The sequence below is a fragment of the Somniosus microcephalus genome, chromosome 8 (genome assembly GCF_052327205.1).
Source record: "Somniosus microcephalus isolate GS21.2 chromosome 8, FLI_Smic_1.0, whole genome shotgun sequence".
Lineage (NCBI taxonomy): Eukaryota > Metazoa > Chordata > Chondrichthyes > Squaliformes > Somniosidae > Somniosus > Somniosus microcephalus.
The window spans coordinates 115,867,770-115,885,821 of NC_140994.1; the positions used below are offsets into that span (position 1 = coordinate 115,867,770).

The 18,052-nt window shown below is 50.8% G+C and overlaps 1 protein-coding gene across 1 annotated transcript in view; it reads right to left on the bottom strand.

The window, feature by feature from the left end:
• LOC147113754 (F-box/WD repeat-containing protein 11-like) overlaps window positions 1-18,052 on the bottom strand; it is a 180,209-nt gene that overhangs the window by 24,541 nt on the left and 137,616 nt on the right. The window contains 6 exon segments of the mRNA XM_085995066.1: window positions 1,934-2,044; window positions 5,958-6,076; window positions 10,440-10,547; window positions 10,549-10,690; window positions 12,160-12,278; window positions 13,423-13,560. Of these exon segments, the coding sequence (XP_085851192.1) occupies window positions 1,934-2,044; window positions 5,958-6,076; window positions 10,440-10,547; window positions 10,549-10,690; window positions 12,160-12,278; window positions 13,423-13,560 (737 nt within the window).

Below are 18,052 nucleotides of genomic sequence, written 5' to 3' on the forward strand. Positions count from 1 at the left end.
AAAAACTCAGCAGGCCAGGCAACATCCGTGGAGAGCAATTAAGAGTCGACGTTTCGGGTGAACCCTTTTTCAGAACTGGAAAGGAAATAAAATAGATCGAAGGCAGGGCTGTGATAGAACAAAAGAGAAGTGACGAGACATTAAGAGGTATTCAAAACCAGATGAGATGGTAATAGGACTAGTGGAGACAAAAGACGGTGGCATAGTGGTTAGCACTGTTGCCTCACAGCGCCAGGGACCCGGGTTCAAATCTGGCCTCGGGCGACTGTCTGTGTGGAGTTTGCACATTCTCCCTGTGTCTGCGTGGGTTTTCTCCGGGTGCTCCGGTTTCCTCCCACAGTCCAAAGATGTGCGGGTTAGGTTGATTTGGCTATGATAAATTGACCCTTAGTGTTAGGGGATTAAATACATGGGGTTGCGGGGATGGGGTGGGATATGTCTCGGTGCAGGCTCGATGGGCCGAAATGGCCTCTATCTGCACTGTAGATTCTGTGATTCTGTGTGATTAGGTGTGAAGTGTACTGGCAGGATGAGTGACAGTTGCCATGTGGGAGAGAGAGAAAAAAAAAAGGGGGGGGTGGTAAGGGAAGACCCAAAACAAAGGGGTAGAAAAAAATATATAAGTACAAATGTAATAGGGGCCGAGGTTATGATCTGAAATTGTTGAACTCGATATTGAGTCCGGAAGGCTGCAGAGTGCCTAATCGGAAGATGATTTGCTGTTCCTCGAGTTTACGTTGCGCTTACGTGGAACAATGCAAGAAGCCAAGGACGGTGAGGTCCGAGTGGGAATGGAGCGGTGAATTAAAATGACAGGCGACCGGAAGCTCGGGGTCACCCTTACGGACTGAACGGAGGTGTCATTTTAATTCTTCCGATTAGGCACTTTGCAGCCTTCCGGACTCGATATCGAGTTCAACAATTTCAGATCATAACCTCGACCCCTATTACATTTTTACTTATATATTTTTTTCCACCCCTTTGTTTTGGGTCTTCCCTTCCCCCCCTTTCCTTTTTATCCCCCTCTCTCCCACATGGCAGCTGTCACTCATCCTGCCAGTACACTTCACACCTAATCTGAGCCGTCTTTTGTCTCCACTGTCCTATTACCATCTCATCTAGTTTTGAATACCTCTTAATGTCTTGTCACTTCTCTTTTGTTCTATCGCAGCCCTGCCTTCAATCTATTTTATTTCCTTTCCAGTTCTGAAAAAGGGTTCACCCGAAACGTCAACTCTTAATTTCTCTCCACGGATGTTGCCTGGCCTGCTGAGTTTTTCCAGCATTTTCTGTTGTTATTTCGGATTTCCAGCATCTGCAGTATTTTGCTATTATACTTCAAAAGTACTTTGTTGGCTATGAAGCGTTTTGGGACGTCCGGAGGCTGTGGGAGATGTTAAATAAAATGCAAGTTCTTTCTTTTTTATGCATTTGGTTCTGGAAAACTCCAGGCATGTGTATACAATGCAGGGGCACCGTTAAAGGTTACAGAACAAGAGTGCATGAAGGAAAGGGGCATAAAGGGATATGGGAACAGGGCAGGCACATGGGGATTAGGACTACAGCTCGTATGGAGAATAAATACCAACATGAACTGGTTGGGCCGAATGGCCCTTTTCCGTGAATTTTCTATGTAATTCTACAAGTAGAGGCTATTCTCATTAGAGAAATACAGGCTGAACAACCTCCATCATATATCCTCCCGGCCTAAGTCTTTGCCATCGTAATGGGTATTTGAGATAGATAGTTAACATGATTCTAAAATGTGGTGCAATAGTTAGATTAGATATTATGAAGTATTTATTTTCCTAGACAGTCACAGCCCTCTGGAACAGATTACCATATGTATGGTAAGTATACAGTCTTTCAAAAGGGAGCTGGACAGATTTGAGAGAAGTGAACATTCCCAGATAGGGAGATCAGGACTACGTACCCATCGTAAGCTCCACTCACAATCCTTTTGTTGTCAAATCGAATGCATCGAACTAACTCCTCGTGCCCTTCCAAGACCCGCAGACAGGCACCGCATTCTATGTCCCACAACCTGCAACAGGGAACACCAACATTACAAACCATTTCAACATTCTTACGTAGCATCAGAGAATTAGAATGGTACTGGAGCTATATCAGTGCTGCCTTACTGGGTGGGTTTAGGGCAGGCCCCAGACTGCTTTTCCTCATGTTTCATGTTTGTTTTCATATAGGATTCCGAGAATATGTTTCTCTGAATTCTGTTTTTAATCAAAAGGTGAGAGGTGTCAGTGCTGCTGAATGGAACACTTTTCCATTTGGGAGACCCAGTGTCAGTACTCGCCTCCCACCCAGTCAGGTACAGGAAAAGTGTTTCCGCGCGCCCCACCCCCCCCCCCTCAGCCATTTGGCCAGAGCCGGCCAGCTCAAGATCAGCTCTCGGGCTGATCTGAAGCAGTGACCCCCACAATTTCCTAGAGTGTCCAGTCAGCAATGTCACTGAAGCAGCCTAGCTGTGACAGGGACCAGACTCGACGGTCACTACATCAGCAATAAAACTGACATTTCTACAAGGTCAAACTTAATGGTATCCTTCCCCTGGAGTAGGAAACAGGATGAACAAAATGTGCTCAAAGGTAGATTCATCCTTCCTTTCAAGTGTCCATTAGTTGACCTTTATCTTATTTGGTGTAATGTTTTTAATGCACATTGGGAACAGGGAGATTACTAGACAAAAAAGACCATGGTCCATCTAGTTGTCCTTCTACCATTCTGGTAGTCACGTGATACAACAATAATGGAGTTGCTAACTAATCACAGCAATCAATCTCTATCACTTAGTCTACAACAGACCCAGGCATGATGCGAGGAAAACCCCAGTGGTGGAGAGCTTTGGGAACCATAGGTCCAAAGTCACTGGTTCCTCCCAAGCTTGCTACACTTAACCACGTGTCAATAATGAGTGTAGAAGAACATGTTAGGAGCATTAGCAGAAATACCTAAAAATGAGGTGCCAATCTGGCGAAGCTGCAACACAGGACTACATGCATGCTAAAAAGCAGAAGCAGCATGCTATAGACAGGGCTAAGCGATCCCACAATCAATGGATCAGATCAAAGCTCTGCAGTCCTGCCACATCCAGTCGTGAATGGTGGTGGACCATTAAACAACTAACGGGAGTAGGAAGCTCCATGAATATCTCCATTATCAATGATGGCAGAGCCCAGCACTTGAGTGTAAAAGACAAGGCTGAAGCATTTGCAACCATCTTCAGCCAGAAATGACAAGTGGATGATCCATACTGACCTCCTACTGAGGTCCCCACCATCACAGAAGCCAGTCTTCAGCCAATTCGATTCACTCCACGTGATATCAAGAAACAGCTGAGCGCACTGGATACAGCAAAGACTATGGGTCCCTAGAACATCCCAGCTGTTGTGCTGAAGACTTGTGCGGCAGAACTAACCGTGTCTCTAGCCAAGCTGTTCCAGGACATCTACAACACTGGCATCTATCTGACAATGTGGAAAACTGCCCAGGTATGTCCTGTCCACAAAAAGCAGGAAAAATCCAATCTGGCGAATTACAGCCCCATCAGTCTACTCTCAACCATCAGTAGTGTGATGGAAGGTGTCATCGACAGTGCTATCAAGCGGCACTTACTCACCAATAACCTGCTCACCAATGCCCAGTTTGGGTTCCGCCATGACCACTCGGCTCCAGACCTCATTACAGCCTCAGTCCAAACAAGGACAAAAGAGCTGAATTCCAGAGGTGAGGTGAGAGCAGCATTTGACCGAGTGTGGCATCAAGGAGCCCAAGTAAAACTGAAGTCAATGGGAATCAGGGGAAAACGCTCCACTGGCTGGCATCATACCTAGCACAAAGGAAGATGGTTGTGCTGGTTGAAGGTCAATCATCTCAGCCCCAGGACATCGCTGCAGGAGTTCCTCAGGGCAGTGTCCTAGGCCCAACCATCTTCAGCTGCTTCATCAATGACCTTCCCTCCATCATAAAGTCAGAAGTGGGGATGTTTGCTGATGACTGCAGAGTGTTCAGTGCCATTCGCAACTCCTCAGATAATGATGAAGCAGTCCATGCCCGCATGCAGCAAGACCTGGATGACAGCCAGGCTTGGGCTGATAAGTGGCAAGTAACATTCGCGCCAGGCAATGACTATCTCCAACAAGTGAAAGTCCACCACCCCATGAGATTCAACAGCATTACCATCGCCGAATCCCCACCATCAACATCCTGGAGGTCAGCATTGACCAGAAACTTAACTGGACCAGCCACATAAATACTGTGGCAACAAGAGCAGGCCAGGGGCTGGGTATTCTGCGGCGAGTGTCTCACCTCCTGACTGCCCAAAGTCTTTCCACCATCTGCAAGGCACAAGTCAGGAGTGTGATGGAATACTCTCCACTTGCCGGGATGAGTACAGCTCCAACAATGCTCACAAGCTCAACACCATCCAGGACAAAGCAGCCCACTTGATTGGCACCCCATCCACCACCTTAAACATTCACTCCCTCCACCACCGGCGCACCATCTACAAGATGCACTGCAACAACTCGCCAAGGCTTCTTCGACAGCACCTCCCAAACCCGTGACCTCTTCCACCTAGAAGGACAAGGGCAGCAGGTGCATGAGAACACCATCGCCTGCAAGTTACACACCATCCTGACTTGGAAATATATCACCGTTCCTTCATCGTTGCTGGGTCAAAATCCGGGAACTTCCTCCCTAACAGCACTGTGGGAGTACCTTCACCACACGGACTGCAGCAGTTCAAGAAGGCGGTTCACCACCACCTTCTCGAGGGCAATTAGAGATGGGCAATAAATGCTGGCCTTGCCCACATCCCATGAGCGAATAAAAAAAGTCACGTCTAAAATTACTCTCATACTGTATCCCAAAATGTTATTTTCTGAAAGAAATCTATCGAATTCACATTTGAATGAATCAATACTAACTGCTTCCACCATCTCCCTCAGGAGTCAGTTTTATCGATTGACCACTCATTCACTGAAATAATATTTCCGTCCAATCATTTTGAATTTACCCCTCCAAGCGCAGGCCGTGTCCTGTTTCTACACTTCTGGACAAGTGCAACAGCTTGTCATAGTCTACCTTATCTAGTCCCTTTACAATCCTAAAAACAGCAATCATATCACTTCTCAATCTTTTCTTTTCCATTGAGAACATGCCCAATTTACATAATCGCTCCTCATAATCCAATCCCCTCAATCATTGTTGTATCCCCTCCCCCACCCTACATCCTCCACTGTTGTCACTCACCATCTCTTGAGCACCACAATCATACTGGATTGGCCAAGCTAAATCAGAGCGACACTACTATATGCTGCTGCCAAGTGGAGGCTGGGCAGTTCCCCACAGCCAAGGATCCTGATCATTATTCAATAACCCTCATATACGGATGTCAGGCAGGGGAGAGCAATAGCCCTCCTTGAAATGAATAGCCAATTAGCGCTGAGGCTGTAGGCTACCAAATGAAGAATAGTTACTTGGACAAGGTACAAGAGGATGCCAAGCCCCTGGTGGAATGTACCCCAACATGAAGTTGGGTGGAGGGGAAGGGATAAGATACCTGCATTAGGTTGTTAATTAGTTGTAGCACGTTACAAATACTAGAAACACTGCACAATGGTAATCAATTTATTCAGATGTGTGATCCATCTATATGGATATTGTGGTGATTATATATGGATGTATGATAATCTCTAAACATTTATGTGGTCATCGTTCTGTACCATGTGTGGTAATCAATGTATACAGATAATGTGTAATCATAGAATCATACAGCACAGGAAGCCATTTGGCCGATTGTGCCTATGCCAGCTCTTTGAAAGAGCTATCTAATTAGTCCCACTGCCCTGCGCTTTCCCCGTAGCCCTGCACTCTATATGCATGCGTGCTAATCATTATATATAGATAGGGACAATCACACATCCGACAGACTCTACCTGATGGTGTTGTCAGAAGAGCCACTGACAACCAGTCGGTCCCGGTACTGAAGGCACGCTATTCCACGTTTGTGGCCATTCAAGGTACGTACAAATTCACAAGTGCTCGTGCTCCACACCTGCAGGGTTAAACACAAAAGAAGTGTCACACCATGAAAAGAATTTTTTTTTTAAAACTCTCTACTTTCCACCACGAGCTCACACAGGGTCAAAACAGCTCCTGTAGTTCAAAGTCCTACATTTTTGAACATAAAAAGCACATCAAGAAAATGCATCAATATTCCTTCAGAGAAAAGATAAGAAAAAAGGCACTGCCCAGTTACTACTAAGCCACACAGACCTCACATTCGGCTTCGATCCCCAGTGTGGGGTGTTAAATTAATCTAAACTGCCACAGCATAGGGGTGCGACAATTGGCCTCCGCTTTCCGAGGTTAGGAAGAGGGAATCATAATCCTGCAAAGGTATCCACTCCAGACTGTGATCCAGTGACTCCTAGTGGAAAGGACGGAATCTTGCCAATGATGTTCCATATGGTCTGACAGCCTGCCAATACTCACCGACAACAATCACACAAAGAATGGTCACTTGGGGAGGTGGCAAGCACCAAGGGTACCGTATCCCAGAGAGAATCAGTACATTGAGCGAGGAGAGAGTTAGAAAACGCAGGACTACATTGCAAGACCACAGCAGATTGGGGAGCACATGGCACATTAAAAACTACACAAATGAAAAGTGAACCAATGATCAGAACCTAGATGCGTTGCTGCTTTACAGTTCACCCAAACGCTCCAGAGATAAAGAAAAACTGCAAACACTGGAAATATGAAATAGAAACAGAAGGTGCTGGAAATACCCAACAGGACAGTCAACATCAGAATGGAAAACATTTCTAGAAGGACCCTTCATTGCAACAAATATTCCACATACATATCGGTCAAACAGTATTCTGCATGAAATAAACAAAGCTGAAAAGGGTCAATGTCCAGACAACCTGAGTGAAGGACGTTAAATGGGTCTCTAGGGCAGGGAAGGGTGCCGGTTCCAGCCTCACGCTGCTCAGCCACTGATCTGAGTCACATCGAGCAGGGAGGCACCAAGCTCATAAGAAATAGGAGCAGGAGTAGGCCATTTGGCCCCTCGAGCCTGCTCCGCCATTCAATAAGATTACGGCTGATCTTCTACCTCATCTCCACTTTCCTGCACTATCCCCATATCCCTCGATTCCCTTAATATCCAAAAATTTATCGATCTCTGTCTTGAATATACTCAACGACTGAGCATCCACAGCCCTCTGGGGTAGAGAATTCCAAAGATTCACCACCCTCTGAGTGAAGAAATTCCTCATCTCAGTCTTAAATGGCCAACCCCTTATCCTGAGACTATGCCCCCTAGTTCTAGACACTCCAGTCAGGTGGAACAACCTCTCAGCATCTACCCTGTCAATCCCCTGCAGAATTTTATGTTTCAATGTCCCTTGCCGCTACTCAGCTGCCTTCTACAGGCGGTACTGGCAGCGTCTGCATACCCAACCTCGCTCCAGGTCAAGTAGGCAAAGAAGAAAATAATTAGAGGGAAACATAGGGATAAAAATCAAATAAAGTACAAAAAGCAAAGGATACAGGCTGCCTTTTATGGAAAACATATACAGCTATTTAAAGCATGTAACACTGGTCATGTAGCTCACACACAAAAGCAGATGGTGACACAGCAAACATGGACGAAAGGAACAAAAACAAAAACTGCAGATGCCCGAAAATTGCAACAGTATGCTGGAAATACTGGTGATCAGGCAGTGTTTGCAGAGATAACAGTTGACTTTTGGGGTGCAGACCGTTTGTCAAAGCTGGAATAAAGGAAGTCCATTCTACGGTAAAGTTCTGGGCTAGAAAGGATAGACAGTGCGATACAGGAGTGAGAGGGGGTGGGGTTGGAGGCCGAGGCTCGACGGGAGGGCGAGGCGCGGGGGGGGGGGGGGGGGGGGCGGCGCTGGGCCCGAGGGGGGGGGGGGGGGGGCGGAGACCGCGGCGCGGGGGGGGGGGGGGGGGGGGGGGGGGAGACCGCGGCGCGCGAGGGGGGGGCGGAGACCGCGGCGCGAGGGGGGGGCGGAGACCGCGGCGCGAGGGGGGGCGGAGACCGCGGCGCGAGGGGGGGGCGGAGACCGCGGCGCGAGGGGGGGGCGGAGACCGCGGCGCGAGGGGGGGGGCGGAGACCGCGGCGCGAGGGGGGGGGCGGAGACCGCGGCGCGAGGGGGGGGGCGGAGACCGCGGCGCGAGGGGGGGGCGGAGACCGCGGCGCGAGGGGGGGGCGGAGACCGCGTCGCGAGGGGGGGGGCGGAGACCGCGGCGCGAGGGGGGGGGGGCGGAGACCGCGGCGCGAGGGGGGGGGCGGAGACCGCGGCGCGAGGGGGGGGGGCGGAGACCGCGGCGCGAGGGGGGGGGCGGAGACCGCGGCGCGAGGGGGGGGGCGGAGACCGCGGCGCGAGGGGGGGGCGGAGACCGCGGCGCGAGGGGGGGGCGGAGACCGCGGCGCGAGGGGGGGGGGCGGAGACCGCGGCGCGAGGGGGGGGGCGGAGACCGCGGCGCGAGGGGGGGGGCGGAGACCGCGGCGCGAGGGGGGGGCGGAGACCGCGGCGCGAGGGGGGGGCGGAGACCGCGGCGCGAGGGGGGGGGCGGAGACCGCGGCGCGAGGGGGGGGCGGAGACCGCGGCGCGAGGGGGGGGGCGGAGACCGCGGCGCGAGGGGGGGGCGGAGACCGCGGCGCGAGGGGGGGGGCGGAGACCGCGGCGCGAGGGGGGGGGCGGAGACCGCGGCGCGAGGGGGGGGGCGGAGACCGCGGCGCGAGGGGGGGGGCGGAGACCGCGGCGCGAGGGGGGGGCGGAGACCGCGGCGCGAGGGGGGGGCGGAGACCGCGGCGCGAGGGGGGGGCGGAGACCGCGGCGCGAGGGGGGGGCGGAGACCGCGGCGCGAGGGGGGGGCGGAGACCGCGGCGCGAGGGGGGGCGGAGACCGCGGCGCGAGGGGGGGGCGGAGACCGCGGCGCGAGGGGGGGCGGAGACCGCGGCGCGAGGGGGGGCGGAGACCGCGGCGCGAGGGGGGGGGCGGAGACCGCGGCGCGAGGGGGGGGGGCGGAGACCGCGGCGCGAGGGGGGGGGCGGAGACCGCGGCGCGAGGGGGGGGGCGGAGACCGCGGCGCGAGGGGGGGCGGAGACGCGGCGCGAGGGGGGGGCGGAGACCGCGGCGCGAGGGGGGGCGGAGACCGCGGCGCGAGGGGGGGCGGAGACCGCGGCGCGAGGGGGGGCGGAGACCGCGGCGCGAGGGGGGGCGGAGACCGCGGCGCGAGGGGGGGCGGAGACCGCGGCGCGAGAGGGGGGCGGAGACCGCGGCGCGAGGGGGGGCGGAGACCGCGGCGCGAGGGGGGGGCGGAGACCGCGGCGCGAGGGGGGGGGCGGAGACCGCGGCGCGAGGGGGGGGCGGAGACCGCGGCGCGAGGGGGGGGGCGGAGACCGCGGCGCGAGGGGGGGGCGGAGACCGCGGCGCGAGGGGGGGGCGGAGACCGCGGCGCGAGGGGGGGGCGGAGACCGCGGCGCGAGGGGGGGGGCGGAGACCGCGGCGCGAGGCGGGGGCGGAGACCGCGGCGCGAGGGGGGGGCGGAGACCGCGGCGCGAGGGGGGGGCGGAGACCGCGGCGCGAGGGGGGGGCGGAGACCGCGGCGCGAGGGGGGGGGCGGAGACCGCGGCGCGAGGGGGGGGCGGAGACCGCGGCGCGAGGGGGGGGCGGAGACCGCGGCGCGAGGGGGGGGGCGGAGACCGCGGCGCGAGGGGGGGGGCGGAGACCGCGGCGCGAGGGGGGGGGCGGAGACCGCGGCGCGAGGGGGGGGGCGGAGACCGCGGCGCGAGGGGGGGGCGGAGACCGCGGCGCGAGGGGGGGGCGGAGACCGCGGCGCGAGGGGGGGCGGAGACCGCGGTGCGAGGGGGGGGGCGGAGACCGCGGCGCGAGGGGGGGGCGGAGACCGCGGCGCGAGGGGGGGGGGTGGGGGGCGCAGACCGAGGCGCGAGTTGGGGGGGGGGCGCAGACCGAGGCGCGAGTGGGTGGGGGCGCAGACCGAGGCGCGAGTGGGGGGGGGGGGGCGCAGATCGAGGCGTGAGTGGGGGGCGCAGACCGAGGCGCATGGGTGGGGGGGCGCAGACCGAGGCACGGGGGGGGGGGGGGGGGGGGGCAGAGACCGAGGTGTGAGGGGGGGCGGGGGGGGGAGACCGAGCTGTGAGGGGAAGGGGGGGGGTCCCGGGAGAGGCGCATTGGGGGGGTGCCCCCTGAGAACGAGGCATGAGGCCCACCCCCCCAGGCGCAAGCAGGGGGGGGTGGGACCCCAAGACCGAGGCGCGAGGTGGGGTGGGGGGTAGATAAAGGAGAGGGACACACACAGACAGGTGAGAGAGAACGAGACAGAGACAGAGAAGTAGATAAAAGGAAATTTAAACTCACTTTAATAGTTCGGTCACCTGACGCCGATACAATGTACTTGTCATCGAAGTCCACTACATTGACCGCTGCCCGATGGCCAACTAGCACCCGCCGCAGAGTGATGTCAGTCGGAGGAGGCCATGTCCCACACGGCTATAGATCTGTCCTTTGAGCATGTGACCATCAGTCCGTTACTGAACCGAAGGTGCAATACTGCCTCATTGTGATGAATTAGTGTGTTCAAAACCTCTGCTGTATTAACATCCCAGACCCTATTGAATAAACACAAATCCAGTTACGGAATGTCACTGGATTACCATTTCACAATGGCCATACGCTGAGCAGCACTGCACTGAATCATGACAAAGTCTAAATGAACAGAATCAACATTATATCAAAATTTTTCCTCTGCCTCTACTACAGGCACCATCTCCTGATGGCGCACATTTCCACAGGCACAGCTTGCCCTGTGGTACCTCATTTAAGTGGCCATTCTTCATGTGTTGGCCGGCTGTTCTACCATTAAGGAGGGGAATCACAGTTCAGCCCAATTTCATGCATTCACCCTACTTCTTGCTAACTCAGCAAGCTCAGGAACTGAATCATGTGAACCTAGTTACACACTACTTCAATTGTCCGCTTAGCCTAGTTGGTAGCACTCTAGCCGAGGTTCAAACCCTACTGCAGGACTTGAGCACATAGTATAGACGAACGCCTCAGTGCCGTGCTGTCAGGTTTTCCGTCATTTGCAGGAGATGCCGCCAACTGCAGTGGTTCGGATGGACGGTAAAGCCCTTGCAAAGTAAAGGAGAGAGCTCTCCTGGCACACTGGCCAACATTGCTCCTTGGGTGGAGTTGTGCTCCTTCAGCTGCAATAACACATCAACTGGTCATTCATCTCACTTGTTGTTTGAGGAACCTTGCTGTGTACAAAATGGCCGCAGATACACAACAGTGAATACCTTTCAAATAATTTGTTGCATGTGAAGCACTTTGGGACATTTTGAGCTGTGATAAGGCACCACATAAATGCAAGTTATTTTTCTTTCTTAGCCAGCTGAGCTCCTGGGGAGAGCTTAGAATCTATTTGTAAAAGAGGTGGCAGTCAACCTGCAGGGCGACGGTGGAGGTATTTACCACCGACTGAGTGGTTTGGGCCTCCGCCAGAATGTTGTGGGTTCAAACCCCACTCCAGACACTGGAGGATAGTAAATAGGCTGACACTCCAGTGCAGTACTGAGGGAGTGCTGCATGGACAGATGTGTCGTCTTTTAGATGAGACGTTAAACCGAGGCCCCGTCTGCCCTCTCAGGTGTACACAAAAGCTCCTATGGCGCTTTTTGAAGAGCAGCAGAGTTATCCTGGGATTCTGGCCAATATTTAACCCTCAACCAACAGCGCTGAAATAAATTATTTGATTATTTCTCTCATTCAACACTGACTACATTTCAAAAATACTTAATTGGCTGTGAAATGCTTTGGGATGCCCTGAAGTTGTGAACAGCCCTACATAAATTCCAAGTTCTTTCCTGCCATCAGATATGCTGCTGGGGGATGGGGAGAAGAGGAGAGGGGGAAATTAAAGGAGGTCATCACTGTTCTTGTGCTGCTCCTGGTGGTTGGTGTATACCTTGGCATATGCCCGGGAGCAGATTGCTGGTCTGCCAAGTCAGTAAATGGCCAAACATTTAGTTGTCGGGATGGTGCCTCTGTAATATGCCACTGGGTTCCTGCATCTTACCTTACTGTAGAGTCTGAAGACCCAGTAACAATGACGCGCTCATCGTACTGCAGACACAGCACAGAGCCTGTGTGACCCGTTAGTATTTTCAAACACTCCAGCGACTGTTTGTCCCAAATCTGCAGCAGCCAAATAAAACCAGAAACAAAATCAAAAAGAAGCCTAATGCTGACTTATCCTCTTTACTGCTACGGTTTCTTGCCTTAAGCAACAATACACAATGGGGGGGGGGGGGGGGAAATCACACAAATCAATATGTTTTAACGATATACATTGTCTGGTACTCTTAATTTGTCATCTCAAATTGCTTTCATCTGCGACAGACTGCTAACCACATCCTGGGGTAAAACAGCATTAAGATGCTCTCCTCCAGACACAACCCATCAGCTCCCCCAATGGCTCACTGAACCTATCCATTAGCAGGTTAAGATGGTTCTAAATTTATTGCCGAGTTAACTGCTCACAGCCAGGGTGGTGCAGAGAATCATAGAAATTTATGCAGATTGCATTACAATTGGCCTCAGCATCCCCAGGTTAGGGGAAGATCGACTAGGGGTGGTGTTCCTGATCGCTGTCCAGTGACCCCAAAGGATAGTTTAGGGTTCCTCCCAGATTGTTGAGTCTCCCGGAATGAAAGGTTAATCTCCCGAACACGCCTGCGAACAATCCCCATCCTAGAGATTGTGTTCCTTTGGGTAAACTTAACCAGCAGATGGTGCAAACCAATTGTAGAGACACTGGAGCAGTCGTCCCACTATCTGTACACACCAGGCAACTAAGCAACTCAAGTGAGACTAAAAGACCACAGTGAAGAAGACATGCAAGGCTTACAGGGACATTTTGGGGAGGGAATACAAGAAAACATATTGAATTTTATGAATATTTAAATACAAATTATATTTAGAAAACTCCGAACTAACCACAATGTTTTGCACACTAGTTTTGTTTGTCGGAGTCAGCATTTTGAGTGAGGAGAACTTTCTTAACTCAAAGGGCTGTGAATCTTTGGAATTCTCTATCCCAGAGGGCTGTGGATGCTCAATCGTTGAACATATTCAACACTGAGATTGATAAGATTTCTGGATACCAAGGGAATCAAAGGATATGGGGATAGTGCGGGAATGTGAACTTTAAATCAGCCATGATCTTATTGAATAGCGGAGCAGGCTCAAAGGGCTGAATGGCCTACTCCTGCTTCTATTTCTTATTACCAAGAAAATGAAATGGTGAAACAAGCAATACTCTGTCATTTTCACTACTCACTTTGATTGAGTTATCTCTCAGACCGCTGATTATTTTCTCGTCGTCGTACTGCAGACAGTAAACTCCTTTGCTATTTTCCGACCGACATTGGATTCTCTGAAGGTTGTGCCGCCCGCACCTCCAATTGGATTCTATGGTCTGGAGAGAGAGAGAGAGAGAGAGAGAGAGAGAGAGAGAGTGAACAAAGTCAGGATAAAAGTGACAAGGATTTATGTTTGAAAAGCACTGGCTGTTGTGACAAAATGGGGGATTTTTGTGGTTTGTAAGACTTTCCATAGACAACGAAAGTGTGATTTAAAAATGGCCTTCAGTCAGCTGTATGTCTGGGTGAATCCATTGTTTGTGTGTCAATGATGACCTTGTGTACAACTGGCTGCATAACTACAGTGGCAATGGAAGATGTATGCCCTGGTTGGATATTCTTTACTTATGTCAACGCTGCTTCAGAAATTAGCTGTTTAAAGACTGGGAATGGCTGCTTAAAATGTCAATGTATGCTGGTTAATAGATTGGGGAATAACTTAATTTAATTACTCTGACTGCTTATCCATTAAAGTGAAATATTGGCAGGAAAAGGGCAGCGCCAAGGCATTAACACCTTACTTCACAAGGTGCAGGTTTCAAAGGCATGGTTATAACATGGCAGGTCATAAATCGTTATTCCACTTTAGTCCTGTTTGGAGATCTGAAGTTTGAATTGAAATCTGTACCACCCACCTATAATTTCATATCATGAAGGTCTGTAAAAGACAACAATCCAATCAAACTTGTGTAAGAAATGCGTTTCCAAGAGTGGTATTTTAACCCTTTGTGTATTCCTTCCTTTAAGTATTGTATTTTCAGTATCTTGTGTCTTGCTCTACTAGTAAAGAAATCTATTAGCTTTAGCCTGAACATTTTGGTCCAATAGTGCGGCATGTACCTCCTTTCAGAGCAGACAAGAGTATCTGGTGGGCATCCTACATGATCTCCATTACTCTATATACCATTGCTAGTTGGTCATTGTCATTCCCCTGGCACGTGATCCCAAGCATCAAGAGTGCAGGTTCCTGCTCAAGAGAGAACCAGCTTTGTAGTGAAACATGTTTTTCTTTCTGCCATGAACACAGAACAAAGACGACTGGGAGAAGTTCTGAACTTGAATAGTTACCTTTAGCTGGAGTCCAGTGCTGCCACTGGATGCAATTAGCCTATTCTTACCAACGCACGATAGCTTAGTCACCTCAAATCACTCACACCATGGTGGCAGGCCTGTACCCTGGAACTTCAGCTCAAAACTACACTCTGTTTTTGGAAGTACAGAATCTATGATTATACTGCTGGGTATTTGCCACAGGGTAGAAATTCCACACCCCCACTAGTATACTCCACTGAAACCACAGTATATTTCACTGAAATTTTAGTGACAATATTTCACAAAAGCAACATCACACTGGTAAGTAACTTGGCCATGATGGTTTTATCAGCACCAAACATAACCCCCAGCAGAGGCCAGGCTCAACTTCTGAAGACATGCCTATGCTGGATCCTGTTGACATACTTGGTTTATTGGCTCAAAGAGGCAGAATGCTCAGAGTTGCACCCATCAAACAAATCACAATCCTACAACATTGTAGGGGCTGCACAGATGAAGTCTGGAGAGGTTTATAGAATAACTTAGTATTAATTCATTTGGGCCTTGAAGCTTAATATGGCCCAGCTACCCAACATTGGTCATGCCAGGAATCACAAAACCCAATCTTGGATTTAATTTTCTTTTTAATTCTGCATCTATTCCTATGCGAGCGAGGCCAGCTGGATACAAATTACATGGATAGGGTGAAACCATGGGTATCAGGTGATGGCACTAGAGCCAACTATGCTGCTCTTGTTTTTGTTTGAAGAAAAATTAAATTCTACCCTTTTTTGGCCAACGAGTCAGGTTCTTCTCTACTTGCCAAATTGTATCATTCCTCACTTCTGCCTCTTTCACTGGGGAGTTCATTCATGCCTGATGTGTGGGTCAGTGTCCCACTGCTGTAGTGAAGGAGGTAGAAGGAATCAGGAGCAGGGTAGATGGTGGGGTGGGGGGGGGAGAGGGATAGGGGGAGGAAAGAAAGGGACCAATAGAAACAAGTCAACCCAACTGAAAATGGAAAAAGAGTTTGCATAAAACCCAGCCTGAACACAAGTTTGTACACTTGGCTTTCCATTTGATAAGCTCACTATTGTGTACGTGCTGTCACTTGGTCTTTACAAAGCTCAGACTCAACATTGCGCCTCCCAACAGTTTAAAACGGTTGTGCAGAGCACTGGGGCTGTGGCCCAGTGCAGAATGACTAGAAAAAAATCTTCCTCTGCCCCCAACCCCCATTATCCCCTACGTGGCCAGCCCTCTCCCAGCAGCCAAAAAGTGTCAGTTTGCATATTCAGCCAAAGCTATTCATGATCAATCAGAGCTGCATTTTGAGGCGCAAGACAGTATACACTACAGGTAGGATGGGTACTGGCAGCTTTTTTACCCCTTCATACAGAGCAGAATTATTTCACTAGCAACAAGATGCAGTAACCAGTCACCTGTTCCACAAGTGCTATATCACAGCTGAGCTTGTCAGATACCCCATTTATATTGTAGCCCACAAATCGAGTGCCATATGCCCCCATCCAGGCCATGCTGTGGTATAAATGGGGTAGTCCCTCCACAGGGAGGTCTGTGGGCAGAAGATTTGTATCAATAAGAAAGGTCATTAAGCCCATTCATCTATCTAGAAAGAACCGACAGTCCCACACTAAAACCATCCAGGGCTTTTTTCTAGCTCCACCCACAAGTCCATTGCATCATTTGAAGAACTTAAATGCCCCTTCCACTAATTTGGGCCAGTGTCTTTGGCCTAGTGTCATGGTTCAGCTTGAAGTAGTGCCGAGGATCTACCTTCGCTGCGATGAATTATTTTGTATACCTTGGAATTGCTCCAGTATTGCTAATGAGAGAATCCTAGGCCTTGAAACAGTGACCCTTGTTTCTAAGCAAGTGCTCACAATGCCATGCTAGCAGGCGTCTTAGATAAACATAAATCAATCTATGAGCCCAAGCATGTAACATGTAGTATCATACATTTGGCTGTCAAACATTGGAGAGAGAGAGGAAATGCAATATTTTAAAGTGTGATAACAGACATTCACCATCTCCCTTACATTGTAAACTAATCAGTGAATTGAAACTGCACTGAGAAAGGCCAACTGTTGTATTTTTGGTCTCCTGTATGCTGACCAGCCCCTCCGAGGCACTGAATTTCCTGTGCACCGTTCAGAATTTCATCAATTAATGATGCGTGCGCGTGTGTACTGTTTTGCCAAACTGAGGGGGAGTTGGATTACTGAAGGACGAGACTGAAGATCAGAGGGTGTAACATTTGAAATCCTCCAGTCCTCTGGCACCATCCCCATATCCAAGGAGGATTAGAAGATTGTGGTCAGAGCCTCCACAATTTCCACCCTTACTTCCTTCAGTAACCTAGGATGCATCCCATCCGGACCAGATGACTTTTCTACTTTGAGGACTGCCAATCTTTTAAGTACATACTCTATCTATTCTATCTATTTTTATCCTATCTAATATTGCTACTGCCTCCTCCTTTACTTCTACATTGGCAGCATCCTTTTCTCTAGTGAAAACAGATGCAAAGTACACATTTAGTACCTCAGCCATGCCCGTTGCCTCCACAAGATCATCTCCTTTTTGGTCCCTAATTGGCCCCACCCTTCCTTTGACGACCCTTTTACTATTTGCGTGATATTTTAAAGATTTTGGGTTCCCTTTCATGTTACCCACTAATCTATTCATACTTTCTTTGCCCCTCTTTGAGCTAGAAACAGTGATCAAGAAAGTTCTTTTGTACACATTTCAGGAATTCCTCCCTCTCTTTGCCCTTTACATGGTTACTATCCCAGTCTAGATTAGGATAATTGAAGTCCCCAGTTATCATTACTCTAGTTCTTGCACTTTTCTGTAATTTGCCTGCAAATCTGCTCCTCTATCCTTTAGATGCGCAAGAAGCCAAATTTGATGGAGTGCAGAAGGTTATAAGGCTGGAGGAGGTTTCAGGGATGGGGAGGAGCGAGGTCACAAAAGGGTTTGAACACAAGAATGAGAACTTTTTAAAAAATTCGAGGCATTGCCGGGTCAGGATCCAAATGTAGATCAATGACCACAGGGGTGATGGGTGAACGGGACTTGGCGCGAATCAGGATAAGGGCAGCAGAGTTTTGGATGGGATCAAGTTTACGGAGGGTGAATGGTGGGAGGCCAGCCAAGTTCAGACTATGGGCACTGGTGTCGGGGGAAAGGTGGCAGCACCACCGCCAGAAGGAATAGCAGCTATTTGCACAGTACAACATTTCTAAGGATTAGCACCTCAGTGCGCAACTGACTACGCTACACAGAGTGCAAAACACCATCATTCTGAACAGATAAACAATTGTGTTTTATGCAATAAAGCAGTTACGTCAGCATGAATACAAATCAAATACAATCTGCTATAAAACTGCGCATAACTTAAGATAAAATGATAACCCACGAGACCTGGAAGCCAGAAACAACACAGAATAAGCCTGGAAATTGCTGGGAAGAGAGAGAGAGTTGGGTCAGCAC